Below are 18,713 nucleotides of genomic sequence, written 5' to 3' on the forward strand. Positions count from 1 at the left end.
CGGCGCTTCGGCGCGTTGCGCCGAGAGTATAATATCTTCGCGAGATGTTGTTGGTTCGGATTTCTTTTCAATTATAACCTCATAATATATAGGCGTTGCGCCTTGGCGTCACATTCGATAGGAATAGGTCGTTCTACATAAGTTTACAAAGCAATTAACCCAAAGGTGCGTAATGTCCCCCGCCGACTATCAGCCCAGCGCCGACCCAGAGCGCGATCCTCGAGCGCTGGTCTCAGCACGGTCGCCGCCCTTCGATTCCTTCCACTCTTCTATCAAGGCCAACTTGTCCGACTTGGAGCAGATCTTGTACCAGTGCCCGTACAAGGGGTATAAGGAAATATCCGATAGTCGATTCACGGTTGCCTCGAATGCTGGAAGGAGTTGTTGGGCGGTGAGATCTAACTGATCGGCGACTCCGTCTCGACAACCGGCGTAGAGCCCTACGCATTGCTCCAACACCTCCCTGTAACTTTCGTCCACAGCGTTCGGCGCATTGGATGGACGGCCCCGACGCATGTATGCCGCCCACGCCTCGACCATCTGGGATATCCCGATGAGAGCGATTGACGCGGCGTTCGGTTTCCACCAAGCGGCGGGCATGAGTTCATGAACTGGATTGGGGTCCAAAATCCATGCTTCGGCTTCTAAATAGAGAGGGAGCCTCCCTTGCTCCACCCCATCGAAAATATCGTCCCAATCTTCGACCACCTTGCTTGTAAATGCTCCCACGTAGTTGCCAGTTTCATAGAATTTGGATAGGCCGACGAAGAAGATTGCTTGAGTCTAGGTCACCAGGCTATTAGCCGGGAGGGGAGGAAAACTGAATGTTTTGGGATTCAACGCACCACCTCATCCGCAAAACAGTTATGACGCGCCTTCCACAGGCTGCCGGTGTCATCCTGCGCAAATGCGGTAAACGCAAGTTGCAAACGCAAACTGACGAAGTCTTGAAATGATTCCCATTCGCGATAGGAGAATGTTGCTAAGGACGTGGATCTCATGCGAAACTGGCGGCGGAATGTTAAACGACGGTATGAGGTGTCAAGGTTAAGGTCATAACAGTACATGGAGCTCTGGAGATCAAACGTTGATAACGTGAGCGGCGCGTCGGCGCACAAACAAAGGTAAACTACCCCTCCCTGCTCTTCCTCTCTTTAACAAACTTTAGGAGATCCGCCACGTATGCAGGGTTAATACCCCGAGCAACAAGGCCATCAACCTGGGCTGCCTCAGCCCTCTTCTTTTGCGCTACCCGGGCCTGGAGCAATAGAACCTTCCAGCGACAATAGAGAGCCACAGCTTTCGCGATTTCCCGCGCCGACAGGTTGATATCTCGGCCGATCATTGCGATGCACTCATCGATCGAGTCGGCGCATTTCCTGAGTTGTAAAAGGCTCAAGTCGGAGAGACGGTTGCTGGGTAGGGGTGCGCGCGGGAGCGCCATCATGAACTGCCTCTGATGGCGAAAGGTCTTGATCACAAACGAGATATTGCTGTTGTCCCAATTCTTGGCTGGATCGAAGGGGTTCCACCAATTCGCTTCGTAGTGGGCGAGTAATCGGTCGGGCACATTTTGATAAGACGGTGAGCAGGCGGCGACGATGAGGGTAGGATCGCCGTAGCGAATGTGCATGAAAAGTCGGCCTAGGTTGCGGTGAGCCTCCCCTGGCTTCACCTCAGGATACCGCAGGCTTGCGAATCCGAAGATCATCGTGTGCCAAGTCTACGTTGATTTTTGAATTCAAGCGTCTATTGTAGGGAGGGAACAACGCACGATGTCATCGAATAAAATTTTCAAAAATTCTGCGCGCTGATCGATAGATAGCTGGGCGAAGTGTGAGCCATATGCTAGACCCGCCGATCGCTTGCGAGATGAGAGATAGTACAGAAATTGTTGGAGGCTCGCGAAGTCCAACGTGTCCAGGTCGGCGAACATCGTCCCCACCATCTCCGGGCTTGTACCGGGCGGACTATAGGTGAATTCGACTTCACCTTTCTTTCCGTCTTTCGAGGAATCCATCGGGCCTGTTGGGGTGAGTGAAGCAAGATGCATGTCATATGGAATCATGAAGCTAATGGCAATTTCCGAAAAAAGAATCACGTGACCCTCCAGGTGCACAGCGAGTCGGCGACGGTGGTGCTTCGCCGACTATGACATGAAAGCGCCGCCGCGCGTCTCACATGAAAGCGCCGCCGCGCGGCTCTCAGATGATTGCGAGAGGGGAATCTCTCAATCCAAATTCATATATCAATGCTGGCTAATTACGACATATTTCTCAAAAGCCCTTTCGGCTTGTCTCTCCAGCTTTCTAAATGTGAACGATTGTCTTAACGCCTGCGCGCGAAGCCCCGCGTTGTTTGAGCGCGCAGCCATCAAAGTCCAATCAAAGGCCTTGTTCCGAAAGAATCGAACCGTCCACCCCATCTCTGCCTTGACCAGTGTCAGTTCTTCGCGCCATCTCTCGTACCGAGACTTGGTACGCAACCAATTCAACCTGCAAACTATGTCCCGACGCTGGTGTAAGGTCGTCGCCGATCACCGCCATGGAGGGAGACTTACTTTCCTGCAGAAATTCCGGATCATTCATAATACTTCCACTTCGCCGCCCCCAAATCCAGCTGACATTTTGGCGGCTCATGCCCGGAGCATTAGGCTGGTAAATTGACTGAAGTGGGGTGAGGTCCGCCTTAAGAAGAGGGGGGTATTTACCAAGGACCGCTGCATCCTTGGTGAGCGCTGTGATCGCCCATCGTGCTTGATTGTATACCCGAGTCCACCGTCGGATAGCCTTATCGGCAGTTGCAACCGCGGCGTACCCTCTAGTCTTCTGCGCTTTATTCTCCGCTAGCTGAATGTTTGCCTTGAACAAGAAGGACTTGTACCCTACTTGTGTCCGCACGTTCTCCAGCGCCTCGTCCGCCTGCGCCTGGCGGAGTTTCAGTTCGGCTTCAATGGCGTGCTTCGAGAAAAGCTCAACCCTGGCTGACACAGAAGAGGGGAGTAAAACTGTCATCTTCTCGATGGGACCTGCAGCCACGTCACTGAAAGGGTCAATATTCATCCCCATATGACCGCAATTGTCCTCGCAATCGCAAGGCTCTCTAATCGGCGCTGTTACCACCGCAATATCTATCTCGCTACCGCCTGGCGGTGTTAACTTCGGAAAGAACTTGAGAGCCTCCTGGTGATGGTCGTTGGAGCGCTTCAACAATTGAGCTCTCTTACGCTCAACCTCCAAGGTTCGACTCTCAGTAGTCGCCACCTTCTGATCGGCAAGCAGTCCCAGAACCTCCATTCTGGAACATGTGATTAGGAATAGACCGGGATTGATTCGAAATGTAATACCTCACTGATCCTCCTGGATGGCAATCCCTTCGCTGACCCAAATGCTGACGCCGACGTGCTTATTGGCTGCCGCTTCTGCCCCTATTAACTTTGTCTCGATGGACTTGCGGGACGGCGCTATCAACCAACCCAGCGCGTAAGCCTAGCACCATATTCGCAAAGCGCCACTCACCCTTCTCAAGTTTAGAGAGCAGAATATCCATCGACTCGGGCTTCTTTCCTTCCCTTAATCTCTGCGCCGCTTCTAATTCAGCGTCCCATCTTGAACGCGTCTCCTCGGATGCGGACGCCTTCAGCATCTCCAACGCTTCGGATACCTCTTGAAGATTTTCCACAGAAGTCTTGAATAGCTTGAGCAGAAACTCCGCTGAAAATCTAGTTAGCGTCTAGCCTCATAGTCCAACGGAGAAGCGGTGCGATCTTGAGCGGCGCTCCCCCGACCTGCTGGGGCGCCGCCTTCGCCGCTCCAAATAAAACTTGACAAACTCACCCAATTTAATCATCTTTTTCCAATTCAAGTCCAACACTTTTCGATCCATTGATTCGATGCGATTTGCTTCAGTCATAGTACTGGCGAGCTGTCCAAAGGCGTTGAGCAGGGACCAATTGGATTCAATTATTTCACCCGAGACCCAGCCTATGCCAGGCACGTAGAGAGGTGAAAATCGCGGTAGGCACTTCTCCTGATGCCCATGGACGTGGAATTGGCCTATAGCAAAGACCATGGAGTCGTACCAAGGGAGTTCTAATGCATCATGTCTCTTGACGCGCGCCAGGAGATTTTTCCAATACTGGCAACATATGTCGTAGAATAGCACCACGCGCTTCGTTTTTGATGACACGACCGCCTTCAGTCCCTTGCAAAGGGAATAGTCCATGTTCATCTGCCTTTCTCCTTTTTGAAAGTCCACAAAGGAGCTTGGCACAAAAGCGCCGTGACGGGCGCAAGTGAGCGCACCGATTCCTGTGGCTTCATAACCCTTGTGAGCTTTGTTCTTGTCCGCGACAGCCCTATGCTGATTGCAGGTAGATGGCTAAAGGAGGCGGTGAGGTTGAACTGCCATCCATAATGGAAAGACGGCGGTCGCACCTCAATATCCTCCCGGGCACCATTTAAATATGACTTGTAGGCTCGTGCCCCGACGAAATACCCCTGGCCCTGTTTAAGGAACAAATCTTGCCCTGACCCTTTTCTCGTTTGCCTAACGCAGACGAAATTGCCGTCGGCGATGAAGGACATGGTATATTTCCAACTTTACCAGGTTAATCTGTGATCTGGTAAAACCCCGAGAAAGAATGCACATACCTTTCCGAATCCCTTTCCCACCCCGGTTCCAAATTCACGTCTGGTTGAGGGCAAGCCGCGCAGAAGAAAGCGAGAGACCCAGGTGCAACAGCAGACTCTTTCGCCGGACACCCAAAGCGCATGAGTTCTTGAAGATATCCAAATTGTCGCGATGCTCTAAGCAGCTCGCGGTACCGATCCTACTTCGATGTCAGGACTGGATAAACATGGGGCTAGTCGAGTAGAGCACGCACGGGTACAGAATCTGGAAATTCGGGGTTCGTTAACCTCCTCAACTTGCTGAAGTAGTCCGAGGCGGAAGTCTGGCATTCCAACGACGCCAGAGTAAAGTCCTGAAGGAGCTCAAGAGTGAAGACGGTGGCAACCGATTTGAATGTGCTTGGGTACAGGCCTCCCAGAACGCACTGCTCGTCTATGGATGGAGCTCCGGGACACAGGCATTGGTATACCGCTAATTGGTGGATGCCATTGGTATGAACGAGGACCATCTCCTGGCCATGTCCATCTCGACCCATCTGGGGACTAGCGCCGAAGGTGAAGTCGTGGTGATTTTCCCAAGTTGATTGGGAGAGTGAGATGTAGTCGTCATTGCTCGGGAAACTGAACGGAGGTTGGTAAACGCAGGGGCAAGGTTCTCCCCCGTGGCCTAGGTGAATGGAAATTCCCAGTTTCCATAGCCAGGAGGATTCGTAAAATTCCCCCGTCCAAATTTCGACTCGATGAAGAGGCTGGTTAAGGTGACGCGACCGACAGCACTGGGAACATAGTTTAGGTTTATCAAAACACGAGTTGCAACGCCAGAGTGGATCGCCTGACCCACAACCCTGGCAAGGAGCACCGCCCCTGATTTCGTTGTTGTAGAGGTGGTTGAGGTAAATGTTAATGCGATCGTTCCATTGGAGCATATAGTCGTAGTTACTCTGGTGAGTGGCATGAAATTAGTTTCATGAGCGAAGATGTCATTGCCGTAGGTTGACGTACATTCTCAACCACGGCCTCCTCAGGCTCAATGGATTGGCCCTGATTGTCGGGGGGAGGAGAAACGCGATAGTTGGATTCCCCATTCCAATCATTCTCTGGAGTAGTGTCAAAGCGTCGTCGTTTGCCGATGGGAGTTGGGGTTGATTGAACTTGATCAGGGATGGGTTGAATGCGGTGCGTGGTGCGTTTCTTTGTATGGATCTCGACCAATACACCTTTGGTAGGTCTATCCACGATCACAGACTTCGCGCTTCGCTTCGGCATATTGTCTATGAGGAGGGAGACAGAGGAGCCATGCGTGCGATTTGACCGATACGAAGAAAGATAAGTGCCATGTTCCAGTCATCAAAAGGCTAGCACAGCTATCCCCGTAAGGCATGGGCGCCGACCGTTAAAAACCTGACTTTGCCAGGCAGCGCTCCCATCCTCGCATACGTGGCATTAGTTGGATTACACCTATGGCTAGAACCAAGGCTGAGCAGTATCCATGGACGCCCGACGACCTCAAGTTGCTCAACGACGCCAAAGCAGAGTACAAGGGCGCCGACGCAGTCAAGCGCCTGAACGTCGCTGACACCGTCGCCAGGCAGATTCAAGAAGCCAAAGAGGCGGTTGACGGGTCGGCCATGGAGGGTAAACTCGCGCAGGCGTTATTTACGGTGAGTGATTATCCCGAATCGTGTGACAGCATGATAACATTGCCCTCAGTCTGTCAGAGGATGGCTGAATGCCCGCTGCAAGGCTAGCCGCAAGACACCAGGTCCAGCGTGGAAAGGTGTCAAGCCGAGATTGTTATTCATTCAACACAACAAGCTCACCATCAAGCTTGCGCATCGGGCAAAGTACGAGAAACTAACGGGCGACCGATATCCCTATACCACGGATGGGCTGCAAGACACCCCTCTCCCAGACCTCGACGAGAACGATCTGGAGGTATTGAAAGAGGCTGGTATCGACCCTGAAGGATCCGAAGACTTAGAAGACCTCTTTGAAGACGACGGTGACGGGAAGGACCCCTTTTCGGATAGCGACGATGACAATGCCGATTCAGATGACGACGATGACATTGCCCCACCATCTCGCAAGTCGGGCCGCAAAGGAGCAGCTGGTACCAAGCCCCCTACGGCCATTCAGAAACTCAGCAACAAAGTTTTTGCATCATTTCAGGAGACAGTCACCGAACTTTGGAATGCCCTTGCGGCCTCTGAACGAAGGAAGTACCGCATCCGAGCCTATCTCAACCGCGAACTGGGACCGTCGGCGCTCGAACAAGCGGAGTAAGTCTTCGTTTGCCAATCAAATCCATCTTACCAACGAAGTCTCCAGGATGGCCGACAAAGAGCTACCTTCGTTCCTGGAAAGGATGTCGCTCGATGCAAACCACAAGTTCAATGCCCGCCTCATCATCACCGTAGTGCACCCCGACAAGAATCGGGTCCTTCACTCTTGGACCACCGATCACGGCGACAACCTCGGCGGCACCTCCTTCACCACCCAACACCCCACTCTATTCAAAGACTCCGGAGTGGCTGGAATAATTCTTGACTGGGCGAGGAGGGAGTTCAACACCCAGGATGGGAGGCTTCGTACAGCAGGCCGCCGACAAGGTACACGAGCTTTGATGCAGCTCCCCAAAGGACGCGACGGGGTTGAGCTGCTTGACCCTGCGGTTATACCTCCGGGAATGAACGCGAAGCCGTACCTAGTGGATATGATGAGGTCCTATTTCATTAAGAAGTACGGTAAGTGCGCATTTCACTGTTGTAAGTGCCACGTAACTGACAGATTCTCCATAGGCGAGGCATCGCCGCAAACAGGTCGGCCAAGCCTCTCGTGGCAGGCGGTGTCCACATCACCCGACAGCTACTTCGACTCGCACATTCTCCCCTCCCAGTACATGGCGTTGGTGCAAGAACCGACGCGTTTGACGGTTCCTAAACTGCGCTTCCTCCTGGGCTACCTGTACGAGCGCCAGCAGGTGGGACAGCGCCCGGCGTTCCGGTTCGACTATTTCGAGCACGAGGGCAGACTGCACAAGTCTGTGGCTTTGGTGGAGGAGGAAAGGGTTCTGGGCCTTATAGGGCGACCAAGGCCAATCAAACAGCTTCCCAAGCGCGATGTGACGCCAGAGAAGGCGACAGTGGTAAAACTTTCTCCCCCACCCCCTAGTTTCATGGACAATCAAACCGCGACCGCCGGCAATCAATCACAAACTAGCGCGCCGCTGCCGCCCGCCCATAGTCTCATGCTCTCTCCTGAAGATCCTTTACCATCATTGGTCCATGGCGATCAAACCGCGACCGCCGGCGATCAATCGCAAATCAGCTCACCACCTGCCGACTTCGATGTGAACCAGAACTCATCATTGGTTCGGGGTACTGATGCCACGTCATCACCCGCGCCAGTGCCTCTTCCGACGACCAAGACCGCCGCCGCCGACTCAAAGGACAAACCTCGCAGGTCAGCTATGGATCTCATCAAGTCACTGCAGCCAGGAATGAAGCCTGTCGTATCACCGACCAAGCCCGCCGCCATTACTCAGACTCCGGTTAACCGACGCAAGCGGCCTTCCCCTGCCGCCTATGAGTCACCCGAAGGCAAACGGAATAGGTTGGATGGGATAGAGCTGCTCCCCGAAGTCAAGACTAACGTTAGGACTCGATCCCAAGCGTCTCGGGAAATGCGCCGAACCCGCCAGAGCAAGAAGTCTCGCAAGTAGGGTCCACCATTCTTTCCTAGTCGTTTTTTTTTATATATATATTAGTCCTTCGTTAATTTCAATCATCGCAATGACAAAGTATTTTATTCACAACTACCTAAGACGCAAGAGGGTGCAACGATGAACGAAAGCTACGATTTATTTACGCGATTTGAACGGCGAGGTTGGGGAGGATTAGCAACAGCATCTGGGAGACCGACGCGACCTTTACGACGTTTTGGGGAAGGTTTGGGAGGCGGGCCTTCGCCGTTTGAGATAGAAGATAGCGGCGAGTCGGGAACGGCGAGGCCATCCTCCGAGGTGAAGGGTGCCGCAGGCAGAAATGTTGAAATCGAGATCGGCCCTTGAATACCCGGCGCAGAGTTTGGGAAGGGAGCGGGCGCCGCTGAGTTTGACGGATGAGCGGCGACGACATCGTCCCTCCCTCGCGTTGGATCGTCGGGCCTGCCGCCGGCAGACGTCACGGGCGGAGCGAGCGGCGATGCGCTTAATTGCGGCGCGTCGCCGACCGAGTCGGTTGGGGGAAGGGGCGCCGATCTTGCAACTGTCGCCGCTGCGGGGGGGTCTTCGTTACTTGAAGAAGGCGCGAGATACCTGGCGGAGTCGGACGGCTCGGTTTGGATTCCAATATGGTTGACGGGCGGGGGGGTGATCGTTGGTTGGACTTCGAAATCCTGTTCATTGCCGTAGTCGTACCCATCGTGATCCTGTTGGTCGCCGTACTGATGCCCCTGGTCGCGGTATTGGTACCCGTCGAAATACTGGTTCTGAAAGTAATGGGCGGCGGTGGAGTGACACTGATGGTGGAGGGCGCTCATCCTGCCCAGCAGCTCGTTCAGCGTCGCCTCGTTCACGGAACCCATTGCCCTCTGCCAGATCTTGTCGATGTCCTTGTCGATGCGGCGAATGGAATTCTTGACCTCCTTCATTGATCGGAAAGATTTGTCGACATCCCTGTCAATAGAATTCACCTTCCTCTCCAAATCCTTCAATAACCCCGCATCCTCCACCGGGTCGTCGTGAACCAGCACCGACTTCTGGTCTCTACCTTCCTGTCCCTCGATCAGAGCAAGCCGCTGGTCGTACACCTTCATCCTATCCTCGACGGTGGAGACGAGCTTTACGGCGTTGTCGACCATCCTTGTCAGCTGGCTGTCTTTTTCATCGACGATTTTTTGGAGTGTGAAGACCTTGCGCCGTAAGTCTTGATATTCCGACATTGGGACCATGCCTTGCTGTGCGATTTGTGGTACCGTTTGAGTTTGAGCTGAGAGGCTGCGGACGGCGGCTTCCACTTGCGTGAGACGTTCTTCGATCCCATCTTGCTTGTCGATGGAAGCAACGACGTCCTTGACGAGGTCGCCCGTGGGGAGTTCTGTGGGGTAGGCGACGAGGACTCTGTCACTGGTGGAAGAGGCGGTGGGATAGGCTGGTTGCAGAGGAATGGCCTGGCCGCTTTTTGGGTGAAACATAAGCCCGAATTCCTTCGTGCCCGCCACAACGCGTGGGACCGACGTCGGCGACCCAGAATGAGCGTTCGCGCCGCCTGACATGGCGATGACTTCAACGGTTGCAGCTGAGGAGGCGGCGGGTTGGGCGACTGCGGCTGCTTTCCTCGGGCGAATGGCGGCGCTCGTTCCCTGGGGTGCGGTGAAAGGGGATGTCCTCGTCTTTTTCACGGCGCCCGTATCGTCCTCGTCATCGCTCGAGTGGACCAAGGCTGCACTCTTACGTTTCTTCGACGTCCCACCCTCCTTCTTAGTCAATCGTTGCTCCTCCTTCTTCTGTTTCTGTTGACGCAGCGAGGCGAGGAGAGCGGCGGAGTCTCCATTGAAATTAGAACTGCAGCCTTTCTTCTTCTGTCCGCAGCGCAGACAAGGCTTCTTGGGGTTGCTGTGGGGAACGCAGACTAGGCCGATGTGGTCTTTGGCATACGTCCGCTTATTGTCGCGGTCAATTTCAGCCGTCAGTCGAAGCCGGAGGCAGAGGTCACAGGCTGGTCTGGGCGAGGAAGAGGAAGGAGCAGCGGCCGCCGTCGTCGCCGAAGCTTCATGGAAGCTGTTAGTGGTTGGATCTGGGGTCTGTAAGACTATACCGCGCACCTTTCTTTCTCGGCGACCTTCGTAGATGCGCGTCGCTTCGGTTCCGTCTTTCCTCTGAGCCTGAGTGCTCGTCCTCTCCCTCGTCATCCATCTCGACGTCCTCGTCCTGTGCGGCGTCCCCCTTATCCTCCAGGTCTTTCTCTACCTCCTTCCCCTTCCCTTTCTCTACGGCGGGGATGGCGTTATCGAGAGGGGCCGTCGGTGTGGGTGCTACGTCGGGTAATGAAGGGGGAGCTGGGTTCCAGGCCGCTGACTCTTGGATACAGGCTTCTACAAATACCATGGGTTGATCGTCGTCGAAGGGCATAAGCGTGTGGGGTGGGTCGGACTTGATAGATTGTAAGCATGAGGTGTCAATGTAGTGGCCGGGTTGTAGCCATTGCGGATTCTTGGCCAATGCTCGAAAGAGGGCGCATACAGCGTTCCCAGCGAAGATATGCTTGCAGTTGGGAGGCACACGATTTAGAATAACCTATTAGTCACCCCATGAGTCTTTGAACAACAGGTAAATTGACAGTGCTTACCGCCATTCGCGTTACCGCATCGCGTATGCTCTCCTTGTGCTCATTATCCTCCGGCCAGAATTGGTATTTGTTCAACAAAGTACGCAGCCTTAGCATGAGCGGGTTGAAGACGGCTGTGAGTTGGTCTTTTGTGTACTTAGAAAAGTCCGCGGTGATCGGCTGGGGAGACATTGGGAATGTAAAGAATGTAAAGATTCAACTAGGGAGGAAAGGACGCTCGCGACGAGCGCGTCAGGCCACCTGTTTGATTGTCCTTGCTACCCACGTGACCTCGGAAAGTGCCGAGGTCGGGACTTTCCCCTAAATTCGCGAAGTCCGACCGACGCAAGCGGCGAAAGCGATATCGATCGGCGCCCAACCGCTTGACCCTCAGCATGTCGAATCAAGCGTCGAGCGCACTATTCAACGGTAATTGTTCCATTTCAAAAAACCATATGCGTATCATTAACATTAAATAATATTAAGACTTCCGCCCTGGGTTCCTGGATAACGATGAAGATGGCGAGGTGAGTTAGATCGCTCTGATCAGCGGCGGCGACTGCTAATCCCCCCGCCAAAAGGAAGCAGGAGCCACAGGGGAAGCCTGGAGAGAGTTCAGCACCCAGGAGAGGATACCTCCTCCCCCTAGCCTTTCGCCTACGTCGTCAAAGAAAGATGGAGACTCGGCGCCGCCTGGTGAGTCGAGAGCGGGCACCCGCCGCGGAACATTCTGAAGGTTCGCCCGCAGATGCTACCGCCATGGTAGTCGATCAAGACGAACGGGACGCGGGGAAGGGAAAAGGAGACGCCATATGGGCTCCCTTTGCGAACCAGAAGGAGGCTTCCGAATGGTTTTCGAGACTTCCCGACCGCCATGCCGCAGCTATCCTAGGCGACTTCATATCGGCGGGCGTCGTTACAGGCGGGGACCCTCAACGCCAGGTCTTTCCGAAGAACGCTGACTTTCCCTTGTCGTTTAAATTGTCGGAAACAGGAGAGAGCACGGGGGGAAATGAGCAAGGGACAAGCGCTGATGCAAGCGCAATTCGAGCGGCTATGGAGTCGACGGTCAAGGAGGCATTGGATGGGCTAGATCCCCGAGTGCGGGAAGAGATCCTAGCTGATCCAGATGGTCTCTTCGATCTTGCTTCCTTGGACGGAGGCGCGATTCCGACCGACCTAATCGATGCCCAGCTCAACTACATGTCGGCCTGGCTTTCGACGCTCGTGAACCACTATCTGCACAGCTGTGAGATGCAGGACAAACTCAAGGAGCACCTCAAGGTCGTGATGAGCGCGGTTACCTTGCGCGACCAGAGTATTGTCTTGGCCGAAGCCATTCAGGGTATGACGACCCTTTTGGACCTCAAGTAATTTTAATTTCCCGCTTCTGCACCAACGCCAGACGACATTTCTTCCTAGAATAATGAATGATTATCGTTGTCAATTGGATCCCATCCACCATTAGACTGGGGCTTGTGCAAGGTATTGAGGAAACGTGATGAGCGGCGGCAGCGTCAGAGGCGCCGATGTATTTTGGTTCAGCGCGCCGACTGCCCGACGTCACCTATCTCAAGCGAGATCCGGGGCCGTCAACCATGGTGGACTTTTCAGGAGCTCTGGTGAGCTGTGATGGTAGCCGAGACCCGGGAGCTCTACCATCAGTCTTGGTGGGAAAGTACGTCAGAGCTCCGAGATCTGGGCCATACATCAATGGCCTTGATCCCCGACTCCGGACCATTGATAGTGGGTCGATCGATGTAATGGGGTGCGCTTGCACCTCGACCATCACCACCTCACCGCCCGTCCCCCTCGTCAAAATAGAGCACTCATTGTTTTCATCTTCCCACCCTCCTCTCCCACTACACCGACTTGCCTACACCAGCCAAGGGCAGACCCAGGATCCACACCCCAACTTACCCAGCCCCGAAAGACAGTGCCTACGCTTAAATTATTAATCCCTCAGCCAACGCTAATCCATGATTTCCTCATACACAAGTTACAACAAACTAGACTTAGATCCCGCGAACCTAATTGCATCATGTAGACTTATACACACGGCATAGAATCTATTATAATAGATACACACACACTCACACCCCCCAGATGACTCACTAAATTCCTCATCCCAGAACTTATCGTAGAAGTAAATCATGATTCATCGTAATCGCAGATCGTTAGAAGACCAATTCACATTCCTGTACTCTCTGAGAAATGGCTAAGCAAAGAGAAAACCGAGACCAGCAACGCGAGTCGGTGTTTCACCCACCCACCCTCGCGGCTCATCTCGTCCCTTTCACAGAGTCAGGCTAGCCTTCCCAGAGCGAAAGCCTACGGAGTTCTCCCCCACACTCTCAGTCTCACCGCAACATAGACCCACCAGGAGACCATCTGACAAACTAAGTTTGCGCGACACTGAGCGCGACCTGAGCCGGACCTGAGCCGGGAGTTGCCAGCCATCAGCTGATGGTATCAATCGGCAGGCAAGGGCAATCACACAATTCCCTAATGGCTATAATACAAAGCTCGGCGCACTCTTGGCGAGGGGTCCCTACGACTCTGAAAAACCGATCTTTACTTACGTAAAGGCTCGGAACCCCTTTCAGAAGACTGGGGACAATGGGGGATTCTTACAAAATCCATTCTCTTCAAAAGAATCATTGTCTACCGCGCACGTCAGTGGACAGTGGATCATGCGCTTGAACCAGCACAAGATATTCTGGGTGCCAAGACAACCTGTCAAGGCTGCTTGGACATCAAGCTCATTGTACCAAAAAACTTCCCTGCACTTTGACGCTCATATCTGCGGATTGAGAACAGTACATAAGGCCCAGGTCAAGCTATGTGCTTCCCCAACTTGACAGCCCCCGTCTCCCCCTTCTTTCGAAACCGCCCACCCAACACTCCCAACGATACATAACAAATATGTCCTCTACTAGTACCCGCCGCCTCGTATTCCCTTGCCCCTCCTGCGACAAGGTCTACGCACACTCTTCAGGCCTCACCAGACACGTGCAAGCAATTCACGACCCATACGCGAGCCGCTTCAGATGCCAGTTCCCCGATTGCGCCTACACCACGACGCGCAAAACGTCGATGGAGAGGCACATGGGGGTTCACGATCCTAACCGCGGACCTCTCCTCCCTTGTAAATACCCTGGCTGCTCCTTCACCGGGACTAACCTCGTCAGACACTTAAGGTGGCACCGAGATCTCGAAGGAGGTACACGGGATCTCATGACGCTGGCCATCGAGGGCCTCACTCGGCCAGCCGCAACAGTTGACTCGCTGCAGGGCGATGGTAGCAAGAATTCACACATTGATGATTTTACTACTGTCGACAGCAACTCTCTGGAGCCTGGCTCGACGCGCATGACTGGTGGCATAAAACACCAGACTCACCACTGGGATGGGAAGGGCCTGGTCCTACTAGCTGCAGACGACTCTGGGAACCAGGGTCCAGTAGAGCCTGCGAGCACCCTCGGTGAAAGTGATGCATCGATATCTCGGATGGACGAACCGACTCTCAACTCACAACACCTCAGCTCTGCCCTCCCCCACGATATCCATGCAGCCATTCCTGATCCAGACCTCGAGACTTGCCCTGAGGAGTGGAGGTGGTTGTTCGAGATGCTGAACGGCGATGGCCAAGATACCCAGCAGAGTCTCGGATCCTACGACCTAACGTCGCCATGCTTCTGAATCTAGACGAGTTGGATTTCGTCAGGCCTCTTCAGCTGTAGATTTTTCCCGGTCCACGGCAGCCCTCCGATAATATCCCCTGGCATAGCCTAGTTCTGAAGTGCCTTCAAAGACCTAGACTCCTGTCCCTACTAAACCTTAGATTCGCTTATGTGCTCATCGTTATGTCCATGTTTCTACTAATATATTTTCATATGCAATGATATCGATTCAGAATATCCATTATAGCCCGACACGGGATTTCTTTTGAGCTTCCAAGGCTGAATGCTTCGAGATTGAGATCAGAGTTGTTTACATGAACTCGATAGGCGGAATGAAAGGGCAGTTCCACTTTGCGACACACTTCGAAAAGGAAACCCGGATGATCATGGTGATCGATCGCCTTGGGGCTCATGTAGACATCCTCGCGCTCTAGCCTCTCGACAATATATTTCCAATAAAAAAATGTTGTACAGTACAATACACTATACAGTACAAAATGCTTGGAAAATGCAATATACAAAGACATTACGTGGCCACCAGAAAACGATAACCCGCAAGTAATTAATCAGTCAAAAAGTCCAGCCGTTGTTTTCAGTTCAAGTTCATCTCAATGTCCATGTCGCTTCTTGAAATTCTTCGTCCGAATTGATGTGCTGTTGACCGTCTCGGGCGTCAAGCCCTAGGTCCGAATTCCAGGTTCCAAGCTGTGATCGAACGGCCCCCAAGCCGTACCACCTACGCCTGACCGCTGCCACCACCTCCACTCGTGCATCCTCCATTCCCATTCGCACTTCCATCCTTCTCGACGACAGACGTCCAAACATCTCCATCAAACCTCCTAACCCACATCAGCCCATGCTCCATCTGCACAACCCTCAACCTCGGACAATGCCTATTCCACCCAACAAGATAATCTGCCAAATCCTCCTTCAGACTCTCCGTAATCTTCCTCTGCTCCTCCGCCTCGATTTGAGCAGCAGTCGTGCGTTGCGATTGTAGAGAAGCAAGGTTCGCCGAGTTGTGGTGGTGGCGAGAACGACCGGAAAGGCGTTCGCGGGGACCAATGTGGCCACCGAAAGTCATGCTGGAAGGAAGGTGGCTCTGGCTTCCACTTGCACTGGCGGATCCAGAGGCAGCGGCGGAAGTAGAGGCGGAGGTTGATGTCGATGGACCAGCACTGTTGGATACAACCGCGGTTGACGTCGAGGCGACGGACGAGGAAGAGGCTGAAGCGGATGTGGAGGCAGAAGGGGAGCTGTAGCTCACATAGCTCGTGGAAAGGAAGCCTCCCGGGTTAGAAAACGGAGAGAACATAGGGAATCTGAACGCGCTGCGTCTCCAGTTGCTACTTCCCCCAAAAGTGCTTCCTGAACCAGGGCCTGAGCCCCCGGTACTCGGACCAGCTTGGGTCGAGGTCGAGGCGTGTGAGGTGGAGGCGGAAGGCCCAGCTGCGCTGCTTCCACCAACCGCGGCGTTAGCGGCAGCTGCCGCACTAGACGGTCCTGGCCCACCTGGGGCGATGAGGTCGCCGTCTTCATCAGAGAAATCAACAAGAAGATCGTCAGACCAAAATTCTTCGTCGTCCTCGTCATCATCCTGTAAACCGAGGGGTTGAACCTGGATATGACCGCCAGGACCAAGGTTCGGCATCATCTGGTGAGGGTGAGGATGAAGGTGGTGATGGTGATGGATCGGAGTGTGTGCACTGGTGGAGGTCATGGCCCACCAAGTGTTAGAGGCGGGGTTAATGTGGTGAATAGTTCCGTGGTTGGAGGGGAAGGAATGTCGCTGTTGGTCTCGCTTGACGCAATCGCCAGACGGTAGGAGACGAAGCGTGTGCAGCTGTTGCAGCTCTGGAAGGATGTCCGATCCGAGTATGACGTGCGTGTTCTACGGGACTAGCGTTAATATCGGACCTACACAAGAGGGTAGGGATACTTACCTCCTTGAGACCACCTCTACCATATCGGATAACCAATTCCCTGAGCTCTTTGAACAAAGCCCGAACAGCATAAAGGATTTCCTGATCCCACTTGTACATCTTGATGTCAAGCTTCTTCAACGACCTAGGAAGCTTCTCCAGAGTGTAAAGGATCATGTTCATCTCCATGGCGTCACCCATGCGAATCTCCTCCAATGGGTTAGCAATATTCAGAGCACCCATTCCCGCAGCGAGCAAACCGGCAACCTGGAGGGGTCCTTCGTAGTGATAAACACCGGGGAGCCTGAACTGAATGCTACCAAGATGCTGCTCAGTAAGAGAATGCTTTGCGACTCGAAGCTTGGTACGGAGTGGCCCCAAGCCAGGCGCTGGTGAGTTGACGCGCTGTTCGAAGAGACCCACGAGCGAGTCCATCATGTCGCGACTGAGGTCGTCTACAAGAAGGGTGACATGCTGGAGGCTGGGGAACGAAGGTCGAAGAGGAACGAAGACGTTGATTCCGAACGGATTGCCCCCACGATTTGGTAAATGTGCCTGGTGAGGTAGGTGATGGAATGGGTGGTTCATCGGAAGCTGGACCCCTCCGGGAAGTTGGAGATTTCCAGGTGGGCTCGTCAAACTCTGCGAGTTCTTCAACGCCTCGAAGACAGTCATTAGTAGTGGCGACCAAGTAAGGGTAAGTTCCGTCAACGACGGAAGAGTGAGCAAATACAGTGGGTGCAGAATGGTGATTTTGTTGAGCTCGGAAGCCATGTAGGGCAAGTCTTCAACCGGCGTGCGGATTTTGTCGTCGTTTAGGGGGCTCGAACGATTGTACTTGAATGTAAGATGCGTTATGTGGGCCAATTGGGTCGGGAAGTCAAACGTGTGGTTATCTGTGAACCATTGCCTCTGTGCAGCGATGGTCGCTTCGTCTACATTCCGGCGCATGGTGTATTGATCAGGGATACCGCCAGGTGGATTTGGCCTCCCCAGAGTTGAGAGAATGGGAGGATACAGGGGGGACCACAAAAAGGTGCATCGGGTGATGTTCAATTCCCTGAGAGAGGGTATAGCTGCCAATACAGGGTAAAGGGCGGGGGTGACGATGGTGTCCACGAGCTCCAAGGAGCGAAGGTTGCCGAAGGACATAAGCCTGTGGAATACGGCGTCATAGAATTCCCAGTCGGTGTGCTGCGGGTCATGGCGGGGATCAGTTCCCCACTCGTTGACGGCGTGCAAGGAGGCACCTACCGCGACAATCGCGTTGTTTTGATTGATCCTCTTGAACGATAGGCGCACCTTGACCTTGCGGACGATGCCCGTGAATTGGGCCAGGGAGCCACCCGCACCCCAATCCCGGATATTGCGTTCCGCCGATGAAGCCTTGGACCAGGTAATTTCCCGCAAAAGTGGCCTCTGGGTGAGGTGGTGGAACTTTTGACACGTCGCTGAGAGTCTACTGAGATCGCCAGGCCCCAATTGCTCGAAAATGGTGAGCCAGATGTCGTCTGGGATGACCTCGACGTCGAACGGCATATTGGTGGCACTGGTTGCAGACGACGACCTCGAACGATTTATGGACAGCGAAATCTTGACTTCTTTGCCCTTTCCCTTGTTAATGGCGCTGGTGGAGAGCATTATTGCTATTGCGAGCGATGTGGTTGGTCAAGGTTTTGCCGCGGTAAACCGTGATTTCAGCTGGTGATGGAGTCGAATGCAACGGGGAGAACGTCTTTGGCTTGATCCCAGTCGAGCAAAACCAGATTTTCGTTGTCGTTGTCCTGGGCGGTGTGCTCGTCGTCGTCGCGTCTCGACAACGTCGTTGAACAAGCTCAAAGTGGGGACCGAGCACAACAAAGAACCGACCCAGAAGATAATTAGGTAATCTCTTTGCTCCTGCTTGGCTTTCCATGCCGAACTTGTGCCGAATGGCGGGTCGTCAAGTTGGCGCCCATGATCAGCAACCTGAACGTTTGAATTCAAGCCTTGGTCAAGTATGCAAATTTTTCATTCTCTGACCGATCTTTCTCGACAACTTTGAACACAGCACGCGGTTGTTGCCAGATGTCTGACGATCGGTGAAGCATGTAGGCGTTATTAATATGCTTAACCAAACTTCGTGCGGGACTAATCGACAGTCCTTCCAAG

The 18,713-nt window shown here is 53.6% G+C and overlaps 6 protein-coding genes across 6 annotated transcripts; 3 read left to right on the forward strand and 3 right to left on the reverse strand.

Annotated features, from left to right (window-relative positions):
- Window positions 1–189: 189 nt before the first annotated feature.
- CC1G_05496 (hypothetical protein) lies at window positions 190–5,897 on the reverse strand (the record flags this gene model as incomplete). Its single annotated transcript, XM_001838891.2, has 12 exons — window positions 190–783; window positions 846–936; window positions 1,164–1,723; window positions 1,775–2,025; window positions 2,561–3,297; window positions 3,352–3,463; window positions 3,519–3,713; window positions 4,305–4,380; window positions 4,437–4,599; window positions 4,653–4,831; window positions 4,886–5,572; window positions 5,634–5,897. The coding sequence occupies 12 exons, from the start codon at window positions 5,895–5,897 to the stop codon at window positions 190–192; spliced, it is 3,909 nt and encodes a 1,302-aa protein (XP_001838943.2).
- Window positions 5,898–6,091: 194 nt separating this feature from the next.
- On the forward strand, window positions 6,092–8,352 carry CC1G_05495 (hypothetical protein; the record flags this gene model as incomplete). The annotated part of the gene is made up of 4 exons (XM_001838890.1): window positions 6,092–6,292; window positions 6,342–6,910; window positions 6,960–7,375; window positions 7,430–8,352. The coding sequence occupies 4 exons, from the start codon at window positions 6,092–6,094 to the stop codon at window positions 8,350–8,352; spliced, it is 2,109 nt and encodes a 702-aa protein (XP_001838942.1).
- Window positions 8,353–8,483: 131 nt separating this feature from the next.
- Window positions 8,484–11,149, reverse strand: CC1G_05494 (hypothetical protein; the record flags this gene model as incomplete). Its single annotated transcript, XM_001838889.1, has 3 exons — window positions 8,484–10,399; window positions 10,455–10,926; window positions 10,979–11,149. The coding sequence occupies 3 exons, from the start codon at window positions 11,147–11,149 to the stop codon at window positions 8,484–8,486; spliced, it is 2,559 nt and encodes an 852-aa protein (XP_001838941.1).
- Window positions 11,150–11,352: 203 nt separating this feature from the next.
- CC1G_05493 (hypothetical protein) lies at window positions 11,353–12,331 on the forward strand (the record flags this gene model as incomplete). Its single annotated transcript, XM_001838888.1, has 4 exons — window positions 11,353–11,386; window positions 11,444–11,484; window positions 11,539–11,653; window positions 11,706–12,331. The coding sequence occupies 4 exons, from the start codon at window positions 11,353–11,355 to the stop codon at window positions 12,329–12,331; spliced, it is 816 nt and encodes a 271-aa protein (XP_001838940.1).
- Window positions 12,332–13,882: 1,551 nt separating this feature from the next.
- Window positions 13,883–14,659, forward strand: CC1G_05492 (hypothetical protein; the record flags this gene model as incomplete). Its single annotated transcript, XM_001838887.1, has 1 exon — window positions 13,883–14,659. The coding sequence occupies one exon, from the start codon at window positions 13,883–13,885 to the stop codon at window positions 14,657–14,659; it is 777 nt and encodes a 258-aa protein (XP_001838939.1).
- A 717-nt stretch (window positions 14,660–15,376) lies between these two features.
- CC1G_05491 (hypothetical protein) lies at window positions 15,377–18,203 on the reverse strand (the record flags this gene model as incomplete). The annotated part of the gene is made up of 2 exons (XM_001838886.1): window positions 15,377–16,531; window positions 16,584–18,203. 2 exons carry the CDS (start codon window positions 18,201–18,203, stop codon window positions 15,377–15,379), a joined length of 2,775 nt encoding a protein of 924 aa, XP_001838938.1.
- Window positions 18,204–18,713: the final 510 nt, after the last annotated feature.

The sequence above is a fragment of the Coprinopsis cinerea genome (assembly GCF_000182895.1).
Source record: "Coprinopsis cinerea okayama7#130 chromosome 11 map unlocalized cont3.11, whole genome shotgun sequence".
NCBI classification, from domain to species: Eukaryota; Fungi; Basidiomycota; class Agaricomycetes; order Agaricales; family Psathyrellaceae; genus Coprinopsis; species Coprinopsis cinerea.